Source organism: Electrophorus electricus, chromosome 3 (genome assembly GCF_013358815.1).
Source record: "Electrophorus electricus isolate fEleEle1 chromosome 3, fEleEle1.pri, whole genome shotgun sequence".
Classification (NCBI taxonomy): Eukaryota; Metazoa; Chordata; class Actinopteri; order Gymnotiformes; family Gymnotidae; genus Electrophorus; species Electrophorus electricus.
The window spans coordinates 2,157,501-2,183,757 of NC_049537.1; the positions used below are offsets into that span (position 1 = coordinate 2,157,501).

General features: G+C 47.0%; 2 protein-coding genes and 1 long non-coding RNA gene across 7 annotated transcripts in view; 1 reads left to right on the plus strand and 2 right to left on the minus strand.

Annotated features, from left to right (window-relative positions):
• btbd8 (BTB domain containing 8) overlaps positions 1–12,648 on the minus strand; it is a 22,487-nt gene extending 9,839 nt beyond the window's left edge. For 2 of the 5 annotated variants that reach the window (XM_035523929.1, XM_035523925.1), the window contains exons 1-12: positions 12,034–12,648; positions 11,707–11,870; positions 10,669–10,848; positions 8,522–8,655; positions 8,049–8,166; positions 6,623–6,712; positions 5,296–5,376; positions 5,049–5,145; positions 3,333–3,421; positions 1,319–1,421; positions 415–597; positions 1–113 (exon numbers count right to left, since the gene is read on the minus strand). The exon at positions 1–113 is cut by the window's left edge and continues 58 nt beyond it. In XM_035523929.1, the coding sequence (XP_035379822.1) occupies positions 1–113; positions 415–597; positions 1,319–1,421; positions 3,333–3,421; positions 5,049–5,145; positions 5,296–5,376; positions 6,623–6,712; positions 8,049–8,166; positions 8,522–8,655; positions 10,669–10,848; positions 11,707–11,810 (1,292 nt within the window). In that variant the 5' untranslated portion in view covers positions 11,811–11,870; positions 12,034–12,648. The remainder of the gene's footprint in view (positions 114–414; positions 598–1,318; positions 1,422–3,332; positions 3,422–5,048; positions 5,146–5,295; positions 5,377–6,622; positions 6,713–8,048; positions 8,167–8,521; positions 8,656–10,668; positions 10,849–11,706; positions 11,871–12,033) is intronic. The other 3 variants (XM_035523927.1, XM_035523928.1, XM_035523926.1) reach the window with 3 other exon arrangements.
• An 832-nt stretch (positions 12,649–13,480) lies between these two features.
• ephx4 (epoxide hydrolase 4) lies at positions 13,481–25,868 on the minus strand. The gene is made up of 7 exons (XM_035523930.1): positions 25,420–25,868; positions 24,456–24,541; positions 20,492–20,649; positions 18,903–19,031; positions 18,392–18,495; positions 16,038–16,186; positions 13,481–14,408 (listed from the first exon to the last, which is right to left on the minus strand). Exons 1-7 carry the CDS (start codon positions 25,660–25,662, stop codon positions 14,168–14,170), a joined length of 1,110 nt encoding a protein of 369 aa, XP_035379823.1. The 5' UTR covers positions 25,663–25,868; the 3' UTR covers positions 13,481–14,167.
• LOC118241015 lies at positions 15,094–18,178 on the plus strand. Its single transcript, XR_004775780.1, has 3 exons — positions 15,094–15,811; positions 15,972–16,102; positions 18,108–18,178. It is a non-coding gene; the product is annotated as an uncharacterized LOC118241015 (long non-coding RNA).
• Positions 25,869–26,257: the final 389 nt, after the last annotated feature.

Below are 26,257 nucleotides of genomic sequence, written 5' to 3' on the forward strand. Positions count from 1 at the left end.
CCCAGCTGGTCAACGGCTGTGAAGAGCTCACAGCAGTTCTCCACGGTAACGCCCTCCCGCACAGCGACACACAACTTCCTCAGAAGGGTAGGGTCACGTGTGAACTCCTCCCTCTAAGAAACCCAACCACACCACGGTTACAGATGTGTGTGTGTGTTGCTGCGTATCTACAGATCTACTGGAGGTACGTGTGTGTGTGTGTGTGTGTGCGCCTCAGTGTTCAAATCCTCTCCCTCTAGAGCCCATCAGTCAGACATGAGATTCTACCCTATATAAGTTGTGAAAGGCAGTCACATGTATAACTCAGAGTAGGTATGTACATGCAAAACATCATTTGTGTGCATGGGGATGATATTGTGTGTGTGTGTGTGTGTGTGTGTGTGTGTGTGTGTGTGTGTGTGTGTGTGTGTATACCCTGCGGAGGCTGTGGAAGGCAGAGGTGTGTATGACCCGGGGCAGGTGTGTGACGATGGTTTTCAGACACTCTTCCTGCAGTTCGGTGGCCAGACTGAGGTTCTGTTTGGCCCACTTCACCTCTGGCAAACTGCCAATGAGCTGTTCAGTGCCACATAGCACAGTCACCACATTCTGCACCGTCTGCAACACACACACACACACACACACACACAGTCACCTCATTCTGTTTGCAACAGAGCATCAGAACAGCTCAAAGAACAGTCGTGAGACGAGAACAGCTCCCAGGACTGTGTGGATCTCTGAGAGCGGTTCTGTCCTCCAAGAATATTTCTGTGCCGTCTCACTTAATCTGGACACACACATCTCACACTCCTACCCACGGCAGAGACAGCCTGAAAACATCAGACACACATGCACACCCTCCTTTCTGTCACATACACACACACCCTTTTTCTCTCTTCTAGCGAACACACACTCCTGTATGTCTTGGGTAAGTAAAGGCTGCGTGTAATGACCATGATAACATGAGTGGACACTTCCTGACATAATCCCATCTCCTCCACATCACTGCTTCTGAGGCATGAAGCAGACTGACAACAGCTCACACGGGTCTGACAGAGGAACCGTGTGTGCGTGTGTGAGTGTGTGGGAAGCAGCCAGGCTGTGACTGGAAAGGTCAGGTGCTGTCCGTTTTCCAGCTGCACGGACATCCACAAACTGCATTAGAGCCCGTAATGACTGTGTGCACGGCAAGGCCTCTAACTGGCAACAGCAAAAAAGGACACAGCTTGGCCTGGTCACGTGGACGACAGACCGGCCTGCTAATGACTTCCTGTCCTGTGGGTGGAAAAAAAAGACAAAGAGTGGACACTGGACAAGCTTGTTTGTGAGAGAGACAAACCAGGGCTTTGGTGACGGCGCTCAGACAGTTCCTCTGCAGCTCAGGAGGAAGGAGAGCGAAGCTTCTCTCTGACCAGCACTTCACAAAATGCTCAGCCACCCACCTGCAAACACACACACACACACGAATCGACAGATTTCATTGGGTTTGATAGAACCACCTCACACCTCTGTCCGGTGTGACCATGGTCTTACTTGGGTCCTGCTTAGACACTGTGTTTTTATTCCCACTCAGTTTTAGATCCGATTTCTCTCCCAATTTATCGTCCCATTACCCTCGTTCTAGTTGAATTATATTCACACTGTTTTAGAATTTAGCTCATAAATACTTGAAAAATACTTGGATATGAAAGGGATTTACATTCTACTAAATGCTGCTCCTGCACAGTGTTGTTGCAATGGTGAACCAGAGAAAGGCAACTGATCTGCCTCACATGCTCCAATCACAGCTCTGTGGTTGTCTCCAAGGTAACGGTCCATCAGCCAATGAGCAGTTGGGGAAAAAAATGTTATGGCACAAACAGCAGCTCCACTGAGACTTCTCTGTCCATTCATACAGCACGAGGTGTTTTTATTTCTCTCTTGTTCCATTAATAAAAAGAGAGGGAGAGAGTCCAAGCTGAGTCAGCTGTAGGTAGCCTACTACCTCATCTAAGAGCTCCATTAAACTCCTGACATGAGAGAGAAGACAAGAAGCAGTACTGAGTGCAGTGATGAAGATGACGACAGTGATGATGATGGTACTGTGAGCGTTGTGATGAAGATGGTATTCAAGCACAGTGTGTTTATAAACTCTCCCGCCCCTGCGTCCTGCGCTATACCGCTCCATTGGTTCTTGTGAACACCGTTCTGCTGGTCTAGGACCAGCTGTGGAGCAGGGCCAAGGCCAGAGCAAGTGTACCATCAGACCATCTCAGCTGTTCTGAGATCAGCTCAAAGAGCAGGACAAACTATTTAAACTAAGCTTTAGGATCTAAGTATAGTTCATAATACTGCAACTCTTTGGTTTGACACACACACACACACACACACACTTAACTGAACATGAGCGCACACACACACACACACACACACACACACACACACACACACACACATTAAAGGAAAACTGACCTACTTTAAGGCTTCTTGGAGATGGCTTGCTGCAGTATCACGTAACAGTGCAGTGCCACAGAATCCAACAGCGGTATTATACAGGTCAGTGACACCAGAACAAAACCTGTTCTACACAGTATCCACACCAGTGAGCAGAAAGCCATCACGTACACAACCACCATTGGGCTGCGGCTTGGACGAAGCATCATCCCCATTCCTTTAACTGGTTTTGCCATAGCGTGAATCTACAATGCTTTAATGGTTCATCTAAAAACTAGGAGCAGATACAGAGGAATGCAATACTAGGGATCCACCAATATTTTGTCGGGCCAAAATAATTGTCTGATATTAAAGTTTCAGGGACTTATTCATAAGCATCACTGGAAGCCCTGTCAATACATGACATGAATCATATGAACCAATAAAGCAAGCGCTGTCTAAATTACTGTAGTTTGATTCTTATGTTGGACTTCAAAACTGGTACAGGTGGCGGATAGAAAGGCCTGAGCAGCATATGATTCATCTTCCATCAGGCCTCTAATATCTCTAATAATAACAATTTTGGAATTTTTTGCCTCCAAAATATACTAACCAGTAAGCATAAAGCATGAGCATGTCCACATTCCCACTCCAACCCAGCGGGTTCACCTGCACTAGGTGTTCAGGCTTCTGACTGGTTTGGTTCAGAAGTGTTGGGCGGGGTTGAGACACGCTGGTCTAACCCACAATATGAGCAAGTCCACACAGTTTCACTCTGTCTGAACTCTGCACAGAGGTAAATCCTGCAGGACGCAGTGCCGAGATGAACCAGGTTCCCTGTAGAAACACCAAACCGACAGAGCCGTAGTCCATCCAGCCGGGCCAACGGGAATCAACAGTTACTGTGCCTCTCGGCGACATTTCTAGGAGCGCAGACTCACCGGACGCAGGAGCTGTACAGAGATTCCAGCCTTATGGAGTGGCTGATGGCGAGACACTCGAGAACAGACTTCTGAACCCCCTCAACAGGCTGCAAGGAGAAGAAAAGACGCATTGCAGCTCAAACTTGTTAAATTTGTGCCCCCCTTCCTCCCGTGCTTCTCCTGCAAAGAGTCTGCTAGGGCATGCCATGATGCAAAAACAAACAGGCTGGGACTAACAGGGGGCGCTGTGGAGTGGCAGCTTCTGCCTGCGCATTCAGCTACATCTAAACACCACGTAGATGCTAAAGTAACAAGGGACTGATGTACTCTAGATGTATGGCTCCATCAGAGTCAGTCAGCATTAGCGAAGGTGTCCAAACTGCTGTTCTAACCACGGCCGCAGTGCTGGTGTCATAATGGCTTGGGTTTTGAAAACCAGCCAACGTGCCCAGTACGTTCCCAGAGTTATCCCAGCTGACTCCAAGCCAGATCTCTCCCAGCGGTGCACGACTGGGGTCCGAACCTCGGCCTGCTAAAGCAAAAAAGGAGTGATGAGGAGGGGAGGTCCCGCACGTGGTACCGAGGGGAGCGAAAATGACGAGAGATAAGAGGGGACCGGGGGGGGGGGGGGGGGGGGCATGAAAGAGAAAAGAGGAGAGAATATGATGACAGAGGAACAGAGCGGGTGAGACAGCGGAAAAGTTAGCAGGGCCGCCTTCAGCTGAACGCAGAGAACACGGCGCTCAAACGCAAACCGGCAACAACGCTCACTTTACAGAGAGTTAAAACCTGAGACTGGCAACACAGATAAGACACACGCAGGTCCGCATCCCGAGTAGAGCTAACTCCACTGAGAAGCAGGAGGGACCAAAGCAGACCCGTTTGGATCAATGCATGAAGAATTCTAAACATGAACTGTGTCCAGACCCGTGTCTGGACCCAGGACAGAAAGCGTGCCTATGCAGAGACAGACGGAGCTCGGGTTCTGCAGTGCTTGTCAGAGATACCAAGAGACAGAGACAGAGACAGAGACAGAGACAGAGAGAGAGAGAGAGAGAGAGAGAATCACGCATTGCAGTTCCTCCAGGAGACAAGCGAACAAAACTACAACAGCACAGGACGTGTCAGGAATTTGGAGATTGGTTCACTTTTTCTTTTTTTTTCTTTTTTGCACAGCAAACCAAACTTGTCAAACTTGAGATGAGGGACGTACAAGAGACTGTACAGCAGCAAGACGACAGAGAAGGCGAACCAAGACCAGCGCACGCGCGACGACAAGTGAGGAAAAAAGATGACAAGAAACAGCACAACAGTTAACGGCAATAACCGAAGATGACGCGTCACCCATATATACGACACATGACATGACTAACAGTGCGTGGCCATCCGAGTCAGTCTGGACCACCAGTTCAGACCCAGAATATGAGCAGACTGTAGGGGTCTTACAGGATGGTTTCAGTTAGACACAGACCTCTAGCAAGGTGCCACTGCCAGCCAGGATTTTTAGGTTTCAAATTCAACACTCCAAACTTTGAATCTTAATAAGCGAGAGAGCCGTTCTGGGTCTTCAGTACTCTGACACTTAAACTCGCACGTCACATTGCGAGGGAGGATTCCAGCGGCCGGGATTTGCACGTTTTTGTCGGGCCAATGTGCACAGTCGTGGCAGACCAGGAGGAGGTGCCGGACACGTCACTGCAAGGAACACGGAGGAGAACGCTCCTCGGAGCTCACCTTCGGGAAGAATCGGCAGTAATCTCTGGTCAGGACCATCTCTGCCACATCCTTCAGTCCGTCCAGACCCAGCATGTCTGCCGCCAACACCGCCTGACTGAGGTGAACACGGGATATGTCACACGTCTGACATGCGATTTCTGACATCACAAGTTACTTGACATGTGGCATCATCGACGTCATCAAAGGTGCCATCGCTGATGCTGAAGGTGAAGGGTGGGTGGGGTGGGTGGGTGTCTGACTGTACCTCACATTAGTTCCTGGTGGGAGATCCAGCACGGCACCATAAATGAAATACAGAAGAATTTCCATCTCATCTGGGCCCAGTCTGAAATGTACGTGTGTAATAACACACACACACACACACACACAAAAAATCCTATAGTGAACATGCAGTCATTCTATCAGTTCTTTGTAGAAGGTGTTCGTGTAAAATCCTGTTAACATCCCGTTAACATTTTCTCTCAACAGCATTTTTCTACATATGCTTGAAAGATAATTCCCGTTAGTATTCAGGTTTGTAAATGCCTTAAAAAATGAATAAAAAATGAAAAACCCAAACTAAAATGAAGCCAAGCCTGGTTGTGAATTAAATTAGAACACAACGTCTTGGTTGAGGAGAACTTTAAGTGAGCTCATATGGGGTTTTGGAACTACCAGATCATCCAGGCACGCTGGCCTGGTATTTAACTCCTACACACCACCGCGGAGGTTTTATGCCTCAACAGACAGAAGTGTTTTCAATCACAAGCGTGTCTTTTGTTGAATATGCGGGAACAACACTGTCCCACCACTTATTTTACATTTAAAGACTGCACATGCTAGGACTCATGACAAGGAGGAAGGTCCTGTCTGCTGTCTGTGTCTGTGCGGCCATTTGCACAAACAGCACAAAACAGATGACAGTATATTAAAACGATCTGAAATTTACTGAATGGTAGCGTGCTGAAATACTCCCTCTCTCACGCTGTCTCTGGCATTTGAAACCTCATGCACACACACACGCGCGCGTGCACGCGCACACACGCACGCAGACAGATGGAGAGAGAGAGATCTGTTTGTCCGCTTTACAAAACAGACTAGTGCATGAATAATTTATGACCAGTAAGCTGCACTGAGATTCGACCAGACCAGGTTTAGTTACCAAACACCAACTGGAATGCAGAAATATGAGAACATGCTAACCAGCAGGAAAGGGGAGGAAGGCTGGGCTCCTTACAGCGCCCCCTAGAGGCCACGCAGCTGCTATTACACTGGGCTGCTCAGGACCAGATGTGCTGCTATTGTTTTACACAGTCTAAACATCCAGTCCCAACTGTGGCATTAAAAACCTTCCCTCAGAAAACTATGATTAGATTTACATGTGGGCCTTGTTCTCAGTGCTCGTGGGAGGGTCAGTTGTTTGCACCGACACTAAAGCTGTGTGGGGGGTGTCGTGTTTTTTGTGGCATTTTTCCCATAAAATGTTTTGGAGCGATTGTTTTCCTAGTGTAGTGTCTGATTCAGTAGGACTCAGTTTAGGAGCATGAAGCACAGGGAGTGCCTGTGATAGGGGGTGGGGTTTATTTACATACCCCTGTAGGGTGATGCACTGGTGTGAGCTCTCCATCCAACTGCCGCACAGCATAGCTCGGAAGTACTGAGAGCGAGCACAAAGGATGGACCTGGAGGAGAGACGCACGCGCACACACACACACACAGAGAGAGAGAGAGAGAAAGGTCAGATTGATCCGTCACACTCAATTCACATTACATTTGTGAATCAGCCCCTGGAGTGACAGCAGTGTGTAAGTGCATCCTGGTTAGTGACTGACAGGCCGACCAGCTAAAAGACTCTAGCTCCTCTCTCAGTGCAGAACGGTTATAAAACACTGAAGAACAACCTGCTTTTTCTTCTGCCCAACAGGCAGAACTGGACGGCCATCCTGACACAGCTGAGGGGCGCGGCTGTCAGTCCTGCGCATTTTTAGATCTTGCCTGATTACACACTTCCATTCTCCTCTGCTTTCCTTCTCACCTCCTCTTAGTCATATTTGATCTAAAAATAAACGTATTTTTGGCTGCCTATTTTTGTGTGTGTGTGTGTGTGTGTGTGTGTGTGCGCACACAGGGTAAATTACAGCCCTCGGGAGGAATGATTGCCTGAAAACAGATTAAACAAATAATAAAAAACCTTCTTACAGCAGGTGGTTTGTGACGGATGCCGGGGGGAAAATTTCTATAACATTCTATAACCTCCGCAAGACATATTTGATTCTGTAATCTCGTTATTCCTGAGCAAACAATGTGCAAATGTGATCATGCAGAATTAATTCCACTGCAGAATCCACTGCAGCAGTGCAGACACCCAGAGTCAGAGTCGCACTCTAACCCAGAGTCAAACTCGCCCAAAAGAGTCAGAGTCAAACTCTGATTCAGGTAATTCACACAGTGCTGCACATCGTGCACATTAAAAATTAAAAGTCTAATAGTTTGCGTATTCTTCAGCCTCTTCAGGGAAAGAAACCTGTGTGTGTGTGTGTGTGTGTGTGTGTGTGGTGGATTGTGGTACGAGTGTGTGGGAGGTCATGCAGGCATTAGCTCTGGTTGAGAAGTACGGCGTTTGTTTCCACGTGCGCCTCCACACACACACACACACACACACACACACACACCCCCTCAGTGCCCCCATGACAGGAGCTCAGAGAGGAGATCAGCAGAGAAGAGAGAGGAAGAGAGGAGGTGCTCTCAGAAGAACCCTGTTGCCATAGTTACGCACAGGACATAACGTCGGTAACCTCTGCAGTGCTTCACATTATTGAGTATGCAGCAGGATAATGTCAAGAAGACAAGGCAGCGCAAGTTAAACGACAGCGCAGCACAGTCCGTACCGATAACCGTCCGGATGAAAACACCGTAAGGGAACAGGAATTACAGCCAAGCCGCTCAGTCTGAAATGGTGAAGGAGTTTAAGACTCCTGGAATGTGACGGGGAGGCCCCGCCCCCACCTGGGAGGTTACCTGTGAGCAGAGAAGACTCGGTCCCCCACCTGGATGCTGATGTCAGTCGCTTCACCTCTTTCATACAAGGCCAAAAGGTCAGCACCGAGGCCAGAGGCTGGCTCTAAGGGCAGAGTGTCTGGGGAGGCGGAGCACGCAGAGAAAGAGAGAGAGAGAGAGAAGGAGGACAAACAGAGAGAAGGATGAACAAAAAGAGAGAGAGAGAGCATTACGAATAAATGGCTTGAGCACTTGAACAGCAGGAATGATAAAAACGTCTATATTCGCAGACATTCCTAAGCCTGCTGTGGGCGTGTGCAGCAGACAGCACAACTGACCGAGCTACGGCTGTTAGCAGCCGGTGGTTAGCAGAGACGCTAGCTGCCGCATTCATTAGGGATTGTGAAGACGGCAGTAAACGTTCAGACTTTCCTGGAGATCACGAGACCTCGATAATTACACCCTGCCGCTGTGGAAATCCTCCCTCGTCCCACCTGGATCCGAGCTGACGTGTGGCTCCTCCTCCTCCACCTCCGCCAGAGAGCCGTTGAGGAGGGCCGAGTTGCCCTCCGCTCCACTAGCGGCACCGTTCATCTTCCCGGGACGCTGGTCCTCTGTGTACACTCTCCTGTGGTGTCAGAAGTATTAGAGGAGACCTGTTCAGCAAGGGTTTGCCAGCCCTGTAGAACTGCACGCAGAGAGGAGCAGGTAGCAGGAGGACAGGGTGCTCCTGAAAAGGAGGAACTCAGGAGCTCGGAGCCCCTGCCACTACTGCAGGAGGTCGCTGGAGGTTTCATCGTAAACTACATTCACAAACTCACTCGAGTTAAAAGACATGAGGTTCGTTAAAGCCCCTTGACCCCATCCTCCTGCTATCTGCTCCTCTCTGCGTGGTCATTAAAGGTAAAGACACAAGGTTCATTAAATGATAAACACAGGAGGTTCAATAAAAATAAAGACATGAAGTTTATTAAATGATAAGGACAAATTTCATTCAATCATTAAGTAAAAGATACAAGGCTCATTAAATGGTAAAGACATGAGACTCATTAAAAGATGTGCGATTTATTAGAGGTAAAAGCCGTTAAAGGTAGAGCTTTATTAAAGTGACATCCTTCGGAAGTGTGTTCTTATGCATCATTCCGTTTTGTTTTTTTTTAACCAGCGTCATGTCCCACCCACATTACGCAGCTGCACTCTGATCCCACGATACAACGCATATCGTGACAGGAAACTGCTGATACGACATACCCACAATTCCCTGCAGCTTCTGTTTCTGTGACAGCTTTACAGTCACAGGACTGAATGCTCAACCCTACAGAAATGGATCGAACAGGAAGCCCCTTGACAAGTAACCAATCAGCACTCAGTCAACCGCAGTCTGGCTGGAGTTTTCAAAACACTGCTTTCTCACAACAACCCAAAATCATCTTGGAACTTTGAAGGAAAAAATCAAGACAACGGTTTTAAAGTATCATGATTCACCATGATTTAACAACAAATTTAGTCTCAGGGCAGGTAAAACATGAAATGCTTGGCGCTCTGTGTGTGTGTTCTGCATCGTAGCTGTGCAAGCTCACCGTGGGCCGTCTCCAAGGTGATGTTATTTTAAGGAGTGTTCAGGGACACAGAGCAATGTTTCAGGAACAACACACACAGTAACAGAGGCAGAAAGATCGTGTGTGTGTGTGTGTGTGTGTGTATGTGAGAGAGAGAGAGAGAGAGAAAGACTATCAGAGGTTTGGTTACAAAGTACAGGGGTAGGCAATGTGTTTAACATTGCAGCAATTTTCACCTCAAATGTGACATTTGATGCATCACATTTTGTTCTAACAACACTGTAACACTTGAAGTTCAACTACAGTGTCAAGTGTTTTAATACAGTATCCATAAGCTTGTAAATTGTTATAAACTACTAAGGAAGGACTTCCAACACTCCGCACGTTCTCAATAGCACTAATTATATATATCACACACACACACAATCTAGTGGAAAGATCTACCACACTATCCAGCCCCTAACATACCGAGACATGTGTCGAGGGCCTCAGAGACAAACCAGTGCACGCACATATATGAAGACAGGGGACAGGCGAGAGACACAGGAGAGATGAACACACGAATGTAGGAGAGAAGGCCGTGTGTAGCAATGACTGGTGTAAACACAATCGCCATCAGGAGGAAAGACCTCCCCACCCCACACCAGCAGGAACCCTGTACCGTGCTTGGTAAACCCATCGTGACCGGTAAACAGGACTCTTTTGTGCTCGTGGCAAATTCATCACAGCTCCAGATTTTGCTGAAGGGAAACCACAGAAAAAACTGAACGCGGAAAACCCTACTGCTGACACGGCGCCCTCGTTTGGTCATCCAGTGACAATGCAGGAGAAAACAGACAGGCCTATTTAGGCAGCTGCTGAACCTTCTGAGGTCATTTTTACATTTTCATGCAACCTTTCGGATAAACTTTGTCTGCTATTCTTAACTTAGATTTTTTTAATTATTATTTCTGTGTGACAAATTTGAGACTTACAGTAAAATGCGCTACATAAATATGGACCGTTTTCAAATCAGTTGAAATAAATAAAAGAAACACGATGCCTGAGTGCGTCGTGCGGACGAGACATATTGCGATACATACCGGATGAGCTCTTTGAGAGCCGTGGAGTCCGCCCCCTGCAGGTGGATGACGGAAGCAGCCGATGCGGCGCCCCGGAGCAGGTGGGGAGCCCGGGCCAGGAGAACCGCCCTGTGCACTGGGAGGCGAAGCCCGGAACTCCCACACAGGGTCACGTCCACCTCCTGCTCATCCTGCAGCAGTCTGAAACACGCGGGACACGAACCCTTTATGTATGCAAGTCTACGCCGTACGTATGTGTGTTTTGTGGTCCGCTTGCTATCGGTGCATTCTAGATTATTGTAAATACTGCAGTACCCGATTTCTACTCATGGATCAGTGAAATCGGTCAGTAAAGTGTCAGTCAGTCTGCCTGTCTACCAACGGTGATGCAACGGCCCAGGTGTTGAAAACAGGTCGCCATGACTTAAAAAGCATCGGACCATCTCTGCGTCACTAAATTGAACACGCTGCATCAAATTCAGAAACACGACTCCCATTTCATGCCCCGTTCAACACACACACGCCTCACGTTTTAGAGAGCGAGAGTACTACGCAGTACAACAACGCGCGTGAGCGAAGCCTCATCCGCTTCACGTCGCACTGACGCGTCCATCTGCGCGCGGGCCGATGAGACTTCTCTGAGCAGAAGGTACTGTGACCGCTGCCGTGGAAACCGCCGCCCGCGCGCCCCTGTCTCCACAGTGACGGGCAAGTGGGTCAAGTGGAACTCGAGCGTGACCCACCACGCTCCCAAAGTTACTCCAGTTACGCACGCTCCGAGGTTCGCGAAGGAGCGCGCGTACGCTCATTTCATTGCACACATGACGGTATATGACGCATACATACTAATACATAGTTACATGTGTTATGGTTTATTTTCCTAATCATGTCCGAGATTAAACTGTAAGATATTCATATATGAACATAAGGCGACCCAATTCAAAAGCCCAAGAAAAAAATCCTAGTTGCATTATTAAGATCTGACGCATGGGTCTGATTCAGTAGCCTTTACTGCAGGCATCAAGGTGAAGTCCAGCTAACAGGTACCAGATCGCGCACCTGTTCAGGTCTGCAGATAGCGCCGTCGCGAGGCGCGCCCGTAGGGTGGACTTGCATTTGCGCTCTTTGGCTCGGAGCTCTCGCGCCGCCTCCGCGGAGAGCATCGCCGCCTACCGTACCGCACGCGGCGACGCGGGAGCTCTTACGGCATCTCGTGGGTTCTGCTGAGGAACAGGGGACAAAAAAACACGAGTCGTGCTTGCTTTGCTTTTTAATATTTCTCAAACCAAAAGATGTCAAACTCACTGCCGCATTTGGATACGACGCCGTTTACGCATTTGCAAACCCACAGCCCGATTATGCTGAAATTAATGCTCAAATACTCACATTTATGATGAGCGAAAGCTGCCACGGAAGGAAAACCAGCTAGAGCTGTAACCCGATCGGTTTCACGCATGGACTGTAGCTGCAGGACAGAAAAACAAAGGTCGAAACTTTGCTTGGTAACGTTACCTTTGGGAAAGGCCCCGTGCCACTGCTGACGAACCCGGCAGCGCCAGCTCTCCCAGACTACAGCTCCAGTGCAGTGAAGGAGGAGACTGGGCGTGTTGCACCGCGATCTCCACACTACTGCTGCTGACAAACCTTCGTTACACGCAGAGATGCTAGCGTCGGCGGTCTTTAAACCACACAGCGGTTGCACTTTTAAAAATCACGGCGAAAGGTGCACGTTACTGTCGCTTCCATCGCGCAAACGCGTCTGCTTTCACCTCTGCGTGCGGAACACAAAGCGCTGACCTGCAAGACACGTGGACACGACTCGGCGCTTCCTTCCACATCGAGCACGGCGTCCTCATGGCTGGAGATCTGCGCCTGAACTAAAATCTCGCTATGTGTCAAATACTATCTTAGTGACCCTTAATAAAAAAAAAATTCCCACTGTAGCATTGCTCTATAATAACCCAGGAAAGGACGATCCACATGAGTGGCCTGTAATTTTGATTTCTAAGACAGCGCTGGAAGCCACTGGACTTGTAATGAAGAGCACTGCCCTCTTGTGGTCATATTTGTTAACTACACAACACGTATAGTGGCCTGCAATTGATTTTACTCATGAACCACATTTTATTTAATTTTTTTAAATGGAAACAACCACTTTGTAACTACACACAGTAGTTGCTTTATTAGGTAACCATGTATTATAGATGTGTATTTTATAGGTGTACAATTACAGTATCCCATCTATGTGAATACACAATAGTTCCTTAGAAGGTGTCTAGTCTCTTCACCAATGGTCCGTTTCTGACCACAGGACCACTGATTAGATGTTATGTGGGTGCCGGACAATTTTCAACGCTACAGTGACATCAGCATGGGAGTGGGGTAGCCATGCGTGTTGAGCTGGCACAGGAAATGGCTGGGCTGAGATTGGTCTACTACCCAATCCTGTGCTGAGATGGGAAAAGGAGCAGTGTTCGAGGATAGCAAACACCAACTGTGCTCAGTAAAAGATGAGCTGTGTACTATATACCTACAGGAGGTGTTTCTAGGAAAAAAATCCATGTATTTACTCGGGAATCAGATTTGATGTGTCCTTTTAAGTTAGTCAGTTGATGATAAGGGACTCTACTAGTTAATAACACTGAAGTGTTTTGGGGTCAAGTCAATAAAAATAGATGGCTAGCACTTACAACATCGCAATGAGAGTGACGTGAGTGTGACGTGAGTGTGACGTGAGTGGCTGGTCTTTCCATCCCAACACTTTTTAAAAGTGAAGCTGAATGATGAGAGATGTTTTAGGTGCATCATTTCCACCAAAGAAGCACCAAGTGAGTCCATGTGATGCTGTTTATTTGCTTACAAAACCAAAATGGTGCAGCGCTGGTTTAGTGAAGTTCTTATCTGCAGTGTTTAGGAAGAGATACAAAAAAGTGTACAATATTTAAACATTTTATCATACAGAAGGATCAGAAATAAGGACATTCTCAAATATCTGAGCCACATGTTTTCAAAAAATACAAAAAAGGGACAGAAAGGATATTTTCCAGTATGACAACACTACCTGATAGAGAAGGTGAGGGACTCTAGGAGTCTCAGAAGGTTTGTCAGGAGTAGCAACTACTCGGCTCAATTTCCACAGACATGGCACGTCATTTATGTTGCAAAATGGTACAATTTCAAGTCAGAAGGCGCCACACAACACAACTCACACACAACACAACTCACACACAAGGTTTTGCCGCACACTTACAAATGCTGTCACTGACAAATTTTTAAGGCGAATGTCATGTGCAAACTTGAGAAAAATGGATCAAACGTGCTCGTCTCTACTTAGCCTCTCTCCAAATGTGCTTGGGTTCGCATCTAGTCTCTGTTATTTGCATTTTAATAATATTGAAGTTGTTTTAGATTTCTAAGGATGCTAGCATTAATCAGAATGTGTTTTTTGTGTTTTTGTTATCTCTTCTGCGGGCATCTCCTCGCGCTCGTCTCTCAGCTCCGGGGGGGGGGATCTCCCGGTTCAGTTCCTGTAGTTTTTACGCCCCTCCCCCTCCTTGAGGAACGTCCATATGAGCGTGTTGACGATGTCAGGCAGGTCCTGCTGTAGCCAGTGACTGGCCCCGGAGATGATGTTGAGCCTGAAGTGGTTCCTGATGTAGAGACGGCAGGCCTCAGCCATGTCCTGTTCCAGGAAGGCGTCCCCCTCTCCCCACAGGAGCAGCACCGGCGAGCGCACCTCACTCTGATGGAGGGGGAGGAAACTGGACCGACAGCCACGTGGTGAGAGACCCAAATAAATCAAAACGACTCACTGTAGGATCACTGATCTCTACCGATTGAGAATGTAGCATTATTTCATTTTATACACTATAATAAAAAATAAAATAAAATAATACATGATTGGTTATTAGTGCTACAAGACAGCAAATATCAGCATGCAAGTTATTGTAGCTGCTTTTCTTTAATATGTGCTTAATTAAAAGGTTTCAAACAAATACAGCTCAAAATGGCATATTGTCTATTAGTGCAAATATCATTACCTTATTATTCCCCTCCCTAAGACACGCACGCATGCAGGCACGCACGTACACACACACGCACACCAACCCCTACACACACACACACACACACACACACACACAAGCACACCAACCCCTACACACACACACACACACACACACACACACGCACACACACACACACACAAGCACACCAACCCCTACACACACACAAACAAGCACACCAACCCCTACACACACACACACACACACACGCACACCAACCCCTACACACACACACACACACACACACACACACACACACACACACACACACACACACACACACACAAGCACACCAACCCCTACACACACACACACACACACACACACACACACACACGCACACCAACCCCTACACACACACAAACAAGCACACCAACCCCTACACACACACACACACACACACACACACACACACACACCCACTCCTCTCTGAGCCATAAACAAATCCTGGTTTAGGAGCAGATGGAAGCCTTTCCCACCCATGAACCCTCCGCTCCCACGCTGACAGAACATCCTCAGCCAGGGCCGTAATACCCTACATTCACCCAGCAACCACACAGCACCTTAAAATCCTCACCTCACAGTCCTTAATACTAAACCTCACCTCACAATAAAAGTAGTACTTACATTTTCAATGAATTAATTTAATCAAGCTCATTTTGAATCAGTGATTGTTGAGCTAGCTATGATCTCACTCTGTGGATCTGACAGAGAACTGCTCTCAGCATAACATCTCGGACCAAAGATGTTTTCATTGTTATTTATTTATTTGTGTTTTTTCCGATCATCTCCACAGTGTCGGCATCACCTCGTCCCACATGCTAGTTGAGGCATACGGGTGAAGCCAACCACCGCATGGGCCAGCAGGTGAAGCCAACTGCCGCGTGCCGTGGAATTACTACTGACACGGTGTTGTTGCGGAGATGACAGTCATCCAGTACTGGCCAGCAGAGAGGAGTTACAGCAACCCTCCCTCGCCGAGAGCAGGGATAATTACACTCTCCACCGCTCCCGGCCACAGGCACCTGTGACATCATCAGAATGCGACAGGTCCTGCCAACACTCTGTGACCCTGCGTCACCGTGGAGCTCAGTGACGAGGTACAATGCATCGCATTCCACTGATCAGAGGGAAAAAAATAAAATAATATTTTAAAATGTAAACAATGTTTATGACTTAAGGTAAACAATTTTAAGCTTGTTAATTTGTGACCACTGCTTTGAAAGGGTGCGTGATAAGCAGTACTCATTTCTGACACAGGGGGGCAGCACTCGCCCATCTGAGGCCAGTCAGCACAGGGAGAGGTTGTGTTGGGGCTGTGCTCACCTGAAGACGTTGCGGAAGTAGTTGAGGGCTGCAGTGAGCGCTCCAGGCTGTGACAGGGCGTACAGGTAGGCCTCCAGCTCCTCGGCCGTCAGCCAATGGCCCTTGCGGCCGATGCCTGTGCTCCGGCTGGTGAACAAGCTCTTCAAAGCCTACGGAACCACACGCACGCACATGTATAAACACGTCAGACGGCACAGCCCACGCACCCCACGGACACCGTAGTGGGTAGGAGGGTCCAAAATGAGCAAGGACTGTTTTGGTGATGAATTGAAACTTTTACTTGGTGTATACTTGTGTTCAAGAATAGGACGTTCATGTTAACTGTTGTCTCTGATTGAACAGTATCACTGGTGTTCTCTTTACAGTCCCATGCTAATTCTTTAACTGCTAAAAAACTGCATATATTTTTCAACTGGCTGTAATATTAGAGCAGTGTAACGAAGCAGTTTGAAATGCAAATTCACTTCTGGGCAAAATTCTTCACCTCACAGTCCTTCACCTGTGAGCTGTTGGGCCATGTTGTGTAAACCCTGCAGGCTGAAAGGAAGACACTCAAACAGGCCACCCATAGAAACGACACAGAGTGAAAGAGTTATACAACAGAGTGAAAGAGTTATACAACAGAGTGAAAGAGTTATACAACAGAGGGAGAGAGAGACAGACAGAGAGAGAGACAGAGAGAGAGAGAGAGACAGAGAGAGAGACAGAGACAGACAGAGAGAGAGACAGAGAGAGAGACAGACAGAGAGAGAGCAGCACACAGCAACTCTTGCTGCAAAATATGTAGCAACATCACTTAAGAGACTGTCAGTGACAACCTCCTCATACATCATTACTACTACTGCACCAACTAACCAACTAAACCACACACACACACACATACACAAGTGCACACACACACGCACACCAACCCCTACACACACACACACACACACACACACACACACACACGCACACAACCCCTACACAAACACACACACACACACACACACACACACACACACACACACACACACACACACACGCACGCACACACACACACACGCACGCACACCAACCCCTACACACACACACACTCACACACACACACACACACACACACACAAGCACACACACAGACAGACACACACGTGCACACACACGTGCGCGTGTGCACATACACACATACTACATATTAACTAGTTATATGTTTTTAATGTTTTAATGGCTTGTTAGATGTCATTAATAATGTCAACACTGTTTATATTATTATTATTATTATTATTATTATTATTATTATTATTATTATTATTACTGGTAGTGGACCTGGTCCTTTTGTTATATCAGTAGGTTTTTTCTGCTGATATAAAAAAAGTAAAACTGTCCAGTGTTTTGGCAGTATTGTGTTTGGTACAGACATGCCAATAAACCGTTTTGATGTGATTTGATAGAGACAAAGAAAGAGACAAAGAAAAAGAGACAGACAGACAAAGAGATAGATGGATAGAGAGAGAGAGAGAGAAAGAGACTGACAGAAAGGTGGCAGTTGTACTTTTGTTGTAATTGTTATTATTATATTTGCTGATGTTACTTTGAATAATACAGCTAATCAGATTCTGAATATGTTAACACATGTTAATTTACTGAAACTGAACTTCCAGCGCTTTGGCAATATTGTAATTTGCACAGTCATGCCAGTACAGCCATCTTGACTTGACAGAGAGCGCTAGAGATGAAGAGAGAGGGCTGTTTTCCGTTACGCCTCCCTAAGCCCTGCCCAATCAGGACTGGTTTCAGCGGTGCACCAGGCGGCAGTGAAGTTGTGTACGCTGCTGTTCTCGCTCTGCAGAACAGAAGTGGATACATGGGTCAGCCTGGCAGGGCGCTAATAAACCAGCGTGTGGGCTGTGGGTCGCGCTGCACCGAGGAACGTTAGCAGCGTAAACAAGCGTCTCTGATGCTCGATGCTCTGACTGGCGAGGGAAGGCAGAGAGGCAGAGAAGGTCTGGGGTGTGGGGGCTGAGCTACACAGGACTGGGGGGGTCTCTGGAGGGGTCACTTTGATTAGTAGTATTGTATATTTTCTTACAGAACATTGTGTCGATGTCTGGACCAAGAGAAATCCCTTATACGTCTGGTACTCAGTGAATAAAGATCCTGACTCTGATGGGTGGTCACGTGCACACAACCTGGTTCATGTAGGTAACAGGACAAGCAACAGGTCAAGGAGGACATATTGTGTTCATTCATTTTTCTAACCTCTTTAAAAAGAGAACAGTTAATAAAATACTTGTCATACAAGTAACCAGTTTAAATGGCTTTACTGACATGATACCATTGATTAGATGGGAACAGTGAGAGAGAAAGCAGGTCACCTTAAAGTCATTGATGGACAGCATGAACTCTGGGAAACGAGGGAGCTGGAAGAAGAAGAAATAACTGGACTTGAGCATCTGACTGGGGTGGCGAAGAGCATAATCTGGGCAGAGGAGAGAAGGGAAGGATTTCAGAAACCCATGGGGCACTTTGCAAAAACACATGGGGTAAAGAGGAACCCAGGGGCAAAAAAATGGTCTCTGATGGGGCAGAGGCTGTTTGCAATGGATTAGACATGATAAAGTGATACTGCGCAAGCACCAGGGCCAATCTCCTGCGTCTACTCCCGAAGCATTCCAGTAATTACCCCCTCTGTCTCCTCCCCCAGACGTCCTGAGACAGTCCCTCGAAGGACTCGGAGACAACACCGCGTTCTCAGTTATGCTAGGCACACTTTTACTCCTTCGCTAATCGGAGCAAAGCTTCTGGGAGCTGGGCGTGACGTTGAGAGGAGGCCATCACACGCGTCCCGCGCAGACAGAGGGAGGGAGGAAGAAGTGGAGAGCTTACCGACGAACACGCACGGGTGGGGGCTGTTTAGTACCACCAGCTTGGCCACCATCTCTGGGTAGTGTATGGCAAAGAGCCACGCGATGATCCCCCCCCAGTCGTGGCCCACGAGGAAGCATCTGTTGTAGCCTGGAGGGAGAATCAGAGGGGGTGACGTTCTGATCGCTGGCCTCCGACACTGCTGTGTCCTCCTGACTCATGCAGGCGCATTACGACACACCGAGCTGAAGTGTACTGGAGTCGTCTGGGCAAAAGAGGTCGGACCTTCTTTCGACACGTCGCGTGCGGTTTTTTTTTTCCCCACTCTAGGGGTGTATGTTGCTAGGGAGGTGTAGCTCTAGGGCACTGTACAGGCCACGTCCCCCTGAGAGTGTCTGATAAATAACAACCAACAGCTAAGAACACTGGCTGCCAGGATGTGGCGAGAACCTCCTCCCACTGGCTCATTCCGCTGTCAGTCACCCCATCCTCCCTCCCTGATCTCCCCAACACGTCCACACCAGCTCAACTCAGCGCACTCACATGACCCACATGTAACTGTACCCAAAAGGTGACTCAAAAACTCAAACAAGCTCCAAACTGACCTTCTTCACTATATATTTTATATCAATTTGTTTTCGAAGGGCTTGTTTGTTTATATCCTGCTATGATATAATGTATGAATATACAATAAATAAATTATAATATAATATAACAAATGAATGAATATAATAATAAATAATAAATGAATGATTTACCCATAGTCTCATGTTGTTGCTTGTCCATGCTGTGCAGTTACCCCACACTGTACAGTTTTATGCTCCCCCATGATTTATGCCCCAGCTAATTATGAATGCTTTCATTAGCTAAATTCATTGCATTATGAAAATCAGTAAACTGTGCAGTGCAGGAGTATTCCATTATTGGAACTGGGAGATACAAGGGCATTCCAGTATGGGAACTGGAAAAAGCAGGCCCAGACTAACATAATTAGCAAGAAACAGTATGTCAACTGGCTTCTTGCTGTTTGAAATAACTCCACTATAGATATAAATATTCATTAGACACACCACCCTCCTGTAGAGGCCTTGGCTAGCGTGATTGGAAGGTTATGTATCTGCGCCTCGCTCAGAACGAAGGACAACAGTTTTTCTGGGTCAGGTTTTGCGAAAACATTATCAAGATGTCAAAGAGCTGAGACCCAGTAGAAGGGCAAGCCCATGAACACACACACACAAACACATACATAAATATACACATGCTGAGGAGAATTTAGCTGGGATGTGACAAGTGAGATCCATCCTCAAACATCCACCCGATTGGTGAATTTATTAGCTCTATAAAGACAACAGGACTGCATCAAAGCCCAAACAGAAGACATGACAATCATACCCATCTAACACTCCGGAGCTCCCGACAAAATCCCAACATCCCACAGGTGAATCCTGGCACTATTACTAATGATGCTGGCATTTAAGTGAGCTGAAGGTCATATGACCTGAGGAGAGCATCACGACGCAGAGATGATTTAAGCGCGTCTTCTAACAGCCATGTACCACTATCACGGCTTCTTCAGCTCCTTCAGTCTGGCAGGAGGAGGCCACACCTACCCAGGTACTCCACGATGTCCTTGACGTCGGTGACAAGGTAGTCCAGCCGATAGCACTCAGTGGAGGGGGGCAGGTCAGACTCGCCGTAGCCCCGCATGTCTACGGCGACCACGCGGAACTCACTCTTAAACTCGCGCAGCTGGTGTCTCCACGAGAACCTGTGGGGATACAGGGGACATGTCCCCGATCAGTCACCAGACCTGCACTGCAGATAACGTCATCCATGCAGCTTTGAGTTATATTTGTGCACTTGCTGTTACGTTCGATAAATAAACGCTAATATGAGGATAGGCACTGCATGTCCTAAGACCCGTGTTACAGAATATTGCATGGGCAGTGATATCTGTCATCAACATTCATTATTCATGGCCGCAAGCACAACTCCTCATACGCAGTGAGGTTTTAATGGGATCACAGAGATGAGAAGAACTGACTGGCAGACCGAAGGTGCTACTATATCACACTCTGTATTACTACATCACACTACATATTACATCACTCTGTATTACTACATCACACACTGTGTTACTACATCACTCTCTGTGTTACTACATCACTCTCTGTATTACTACATCACACTGTGTTACTACATCACACTGTATTATACATCACTCTCTGTGTTACTACATCACACTCTGGGTTACTACATCACTCTGTATTGCTACATCACTCTCTGTATTACTACATCACCCTTTTTTACTACATCACACTATTACTACATCACTCTATTACTACATCACACTATTACTACATCACTCTGTATTACTACATCACACTATTACTACATCACTGTTTTACTACATCACACTATTAGTACATCACTCTGTATTACTGCATCACTCTCTGTATTACTACATCACTCTGTATTACTACATCATGCTGCATTGCTACATCACACTGTATTACTACATCACAGTCTGTGTTACTACATCACACTGTATTACTACATCACTCTGCATTGCTACAGCCTCAAGCAGCAGTTTCTGCACAGGGATCACAGACACAAGAATGTCTGAAGCATTAGAAGCATTTCTGATTGCCACTTTGACGATATCACCTTAACCATGGTACAAGCGTACTACTAAACATCTTCAAAGCCACTATCCTTAAACTCTCATTAACCGAACTAATAACAGCAATTCTGCTTCTGAGAATTCCCTACATAAATGCAAGCACTGGCTGTGGTGGGGTTTTCCACAGGAAGGGAGGAATTCTCCTCTACATGTCTGCACAGGCCGGGTGCTGGGGTAGAAGCTCAGATAACACGTGTGATGACAAGCTATTTTGAAGTGTGCACAGTCGCTTCAGTTTGGGGGGGGGGGCGAGGGCTCTTTCTGCAGGGAAAGACTGCAGAGTGTGTATGTATGAGCTGAGGACTGTGTGTGGGTGTGTGTGTGTGTGTGTGTGTGCATGTGTTGAAGAGATGGAAAAGACATAAGTCTGGATGTAATTCTGATAGCCCAATCTCCATAGGCAACATGCACCATATCCCAATATGTTCAAATATAGATGGGTTTTTAAATATAACAGACTTTAAATATAACACACACACACATACACACACCTAGAGACACACCACACCCTGCTCTGAAATAGAGGAAGCACCAAACTAAAGTGGCACAGGAGAGGCCTTGTTCTGTAGTTCCTTGTCCTCATGGCTCCAGTGGTCCCACGTGTCCTGGACCCGCAGACAAGCTGCACACTGTGCAGCCCGACAGGCGTCCTGTCCCGTCCCTCCACAGTCCACCCTGGCAGTCTACGCTCCAGCTCATACTTGAGAACGACGACAGAATAAAATACAGGCACTCCGGAGCGGCTTCTCAGTGGTGGCATGAATCTCAGGATGTCTGTGCTTAACAGAGAGAATCAGAACGCTGGTGCTCACACCGTGATAGGACGTGCTGCTTCACCACTTAAGCTCAGGTTGAGTTTTCCTTCAAGCTTGAGAGCCATTAATCTTACTTGATATATTTCTGTCATCACTAAGAATTATTAATTAACTACAGAAAAAATAATGTGAAAGGTGTGTACTTGTACTAGAGAGAGGAACTTAAGTGTGTGTGCTAGTGAGGAACTTAAGTGTGTAACTAACCATGGACTCTACAAGTGAAAGACTCCCTAAGCAACGCCTTGTGAAAGGAGTTTGAGGCTTTGTTGGAATCAAGCTTATCTGACAGGTGGAACCCAGCAGACACGGCGCGCGCCTGCCTCTCAGCATGTGTTGACATCTGAGCAAAACAAGTGCTGAATTCAGGAAAATGGAGACATTCATAAAATCACTGTTCCCTTCAACTCAGGTGACATTATATCCATTTAAAATGGTTTTTATATGCATTTATATGCTGAAAATGTTATTTGTTTACTCAGTGAAGTGCAGCGTATACCTAAAGATGATCTGAGATCTGACCATGTTTGTAGCTTGCAGACTGTGTAGGACTGCTGTATGAAGCTGGGTGAATTATTTAATTCATCCATGTCTTTCAAAAAATCAATTTTAATGATAAAACCTTTTTCGTACAAAGCAGAGGAAAGGCGGATATTTTGCTCCCCCCGCCCTACCCCCACTCTGTGTATATCCCGCATGTCCTATTTTAGCCGTTTTGTTTAGGATTGTGAACAGAGACTTGTCTGTAGGTATGTGTTACACTGCCGTGAATGCTGTTGTCACTCGCGAGGCAGTAACTCCTCAAGGATAAGCTCACTGATTTTATTGCTGGTCAGACAAAATTAGCAAACGTGCCTCGCTGTCAGAGGCCGGCGGATGGCGGATGAGGCCAGGGGCTCCAGGAAGCGCTCCGAGTACTCCGAGGTGATCTGTCCATTTTCATGGTGTCTGACGAGCGCTGACGTGCGCGATCGTTCCGCCTTCATTCCGTCGGAGGTTTACCTCACTGGGCCCCGACAACGCGCCACCCTGCCAGCACAACAGAACTCTCTCCAAAATGTGCTTTTCCTGCATCCGTCGCAGCTTGGTTTTCTCCAGTGGGAATGTTGTCTTCTATTCCAGTCTCATCACAAATCTCCCAGTGTGACTCAAAACGCCTCAGCAACTAAGCCATCATGCTCTCTGAAGCATGTCTCCAAGTGTCGTTCTGCACATGATCACCCCCCCCGCACACACACACACACACACACACACATGCACACACACCCCAGAAAACAACAGTTGATGTTCCTTTTTGAGACTCAGCAAGCGTTCAGTCGTGTGGGGATGGGAGATGTTTCCCCACACAAACTGCTCTCAGGCTGCAGAGACTTCATCCTGCTTTGTGTAATGTCCGTTCGGAGGTACTCGTGAGCAGAGGCTGTGCATCTGAAGTTTGCTATGCCGCTAGGAGCTCGTGCCTCATCTCGACTTCACAGACTGGTGTGATTTTTGCCTGTCCTGTGTTCGTTTTTATTTTGTAAATGTTTTTTTTCTGTTTTTATCGGCTTCTTTGGTTTTATAGATGATGGCCTATTGACTGTACTTGAAATAGAATACTATTTTAAGCCTCTTGCAATAACAGAATTTTCTTTGGCCCGTGCGATATTGCTATGCATTATTAATTTACATAGCTATTGACCGACTGTTTATTCTGAATAATATTTGGACTAAATAACCATTTATTTCCCAAAGCTGTGTATGAAGTTTCATGCCATCACTCTTACCGCATGCTTTGAGGAGCATTAAAAATTTCACTACCCGCAATGAGGACGTCACACCAACAAAACCAGCACCATGCCGTTGAAACGTCCCACTTTACCTGTCTCGCGCACCGTTCTTCAAGAGCACCAAGTATGATTAACTTCTGATATGCACCTAATCTGCTCCCGCAGGGACTTGCACCATATGTGGCAGTAACACAATTCCTTACACCTTCACATAATGAAATGTCTCCTAATGCTGCTTGTTGGTACTCCATAGTAACACCTTCTGTCTGGTGTGAGCATGAGCGTGCAGTTGTGTTGCTGATGGCCTCACCAGAACTCTGGGAAGCCGTGCAGAAACAGCATGAGAGGTTTGCCCCGTTCTCCAGCGGCCACGTAGTGAAATCTGAGTCCAGACTCCTGGAACCGCAAAGAAAAAGCGCACAGTTATGATTCACAGTAAATGTAGTGTTACTCTGCTAAGGTCTGCACCCCTTTCATTAAAGTGGGAGCTGCTGTTGATTAAGGCTCATTCATATCACTGGCTTTTTAAAATACAGCTTTAAAGGTAACCATAGTGAAGGAATCCTGCACACACGCTTCTGCAAATATTGTACCTGTATCTTTTACCGATATTTATGAATACATTTACATCGTTTTCACTGATTATAAACGGCATCAAACATCTTGGCAGGTTTTGTAACGGCCGAAGTGTTTTAAAACACGATAGTTGAATTTGCCCTTTATGTGATTATCAGGGAAATGGAATGTGACAACAGAACTATAGGGTACCTGGCCTGCCTATTCACGTGACGACTAGTGTACGTGTGCATGTCACGGCAAGGCAGACAACTGTCAAACAGGTAGGACGGCTGCAGACGTGCACAACTTAAACCTGCCACCGCCGTTAATAGACGAAGGTCAGCTTGATGCGAATAATACTCCACATAATACTGAGCTGTCCTATCAACTAAAACTTAAGAAAAAAAACCCCAACAAAACAAAACAACAAAAAAAACCCCAAAAAAACCACGCATGCATGCGTCGCAAGGCAAAGCCTAATGGTCTCGGGTTTGCGAGTTTGCGAGTAGCGCCATTCAGCACCACTCGGGGGTGGACAGCGGAGGTGCGGAGCGCTACAGCCTTGATGCAAACAACGGACCCTCAGTTTCTCACCTCGCAGGAACAGCTCGCAACACCTAAACACAGGCCCGTTTCAGCACAAACGGCTGCGGGGCTTGAGCTGTCGAGCATCCGTTTTACTTAGGACACTACGCATAAGGAATCGCATGCCTTACCTTGATCCTAACGTAACAGTGCGTTCCCAAGGACGTGTCATTCAGACATGTCGGGGGTGTCTCGCGAATTGTCCACTGGAAGGTTGTAGACGGCCTTAGTAAAATATTCCACCAAAGTTTGAACAATGCTATGCCCGTGCAGAGGGCACAATAACCGTATATCAAAGCCCAGTAGCCTAAAAGTCTAATCTTTAGCATGAGCCAGACGGACAACAGCAGCAAGTTGTGAAGCAGTCTCGCCATCTTTACATTACTGCACAAACACTGTCCGTGTCGATCACGCTGTCTAGTGATTTGCTGCTAATTGGTTTATGCCTCATAAACGCCGCGTGCCCGCTAACAGCACATCGCCGCTGCGCGTCCGCTGGGGAGGATCACTGCCGGAGGAGGACATCAGCGTGCACAGCCGCGAGCTCGGCGCGTCAGAATCCACGCGTGCGTGAGACGAGGGTGCTCAGTGCACAAGGTGTTCTGCATCTCGGACTGAACCATTGTGACTTTTGGTAGTCTTTTTAACAAAGGCCTGTCATGCACAAATATAGTAAAGGTAAACGCTACCTGTTTCCTGACTAGTGTAGGTAACGCATTATTATTAAATAACCATTCAAAACTAAATTATTATATTAACACGTTATTATTAAAAAAACACCCCGACTTAGCCACACGGCAGGCCTAAAATTCCACACCTAAAACGTATAACACACGTGGTAACATAGTAAGCAGCCTGAGGCACATAGATCTTAAATGCTGAAGTACGTGGCGCCCTCCCGTTTTATTAATAATGGACATCCATTAAGCAATCGCCGCTGTTCTAATTGCAGAAGACGGTACCGGTAAT

Bases quoted from the DNA above. Each gene is read 5' to 3' on its own strand.
- ephx4 (XM_035523930.1), bottom strand. From the start codon at position 25,662: ATGGCGAGACTGCTTCACAACTTGCTGCTGTTGTCCGTCTGGCTCATG. The intron at 20,650-24,455 runs GTGAGGCCATCA...GTATCCCCACAG, and splicing joins CACGGCTTCCCAGAGTTCTG to GTTCTCGTGGAGACACCAGC. The intron at 16,187-18,391 runs GTGACCTGCTTT...GTGGTTCCGTAG, and splicing joins TGTCCATCAATGACTTTAAG to GCTTTGAAGAGCTTGTTCAC.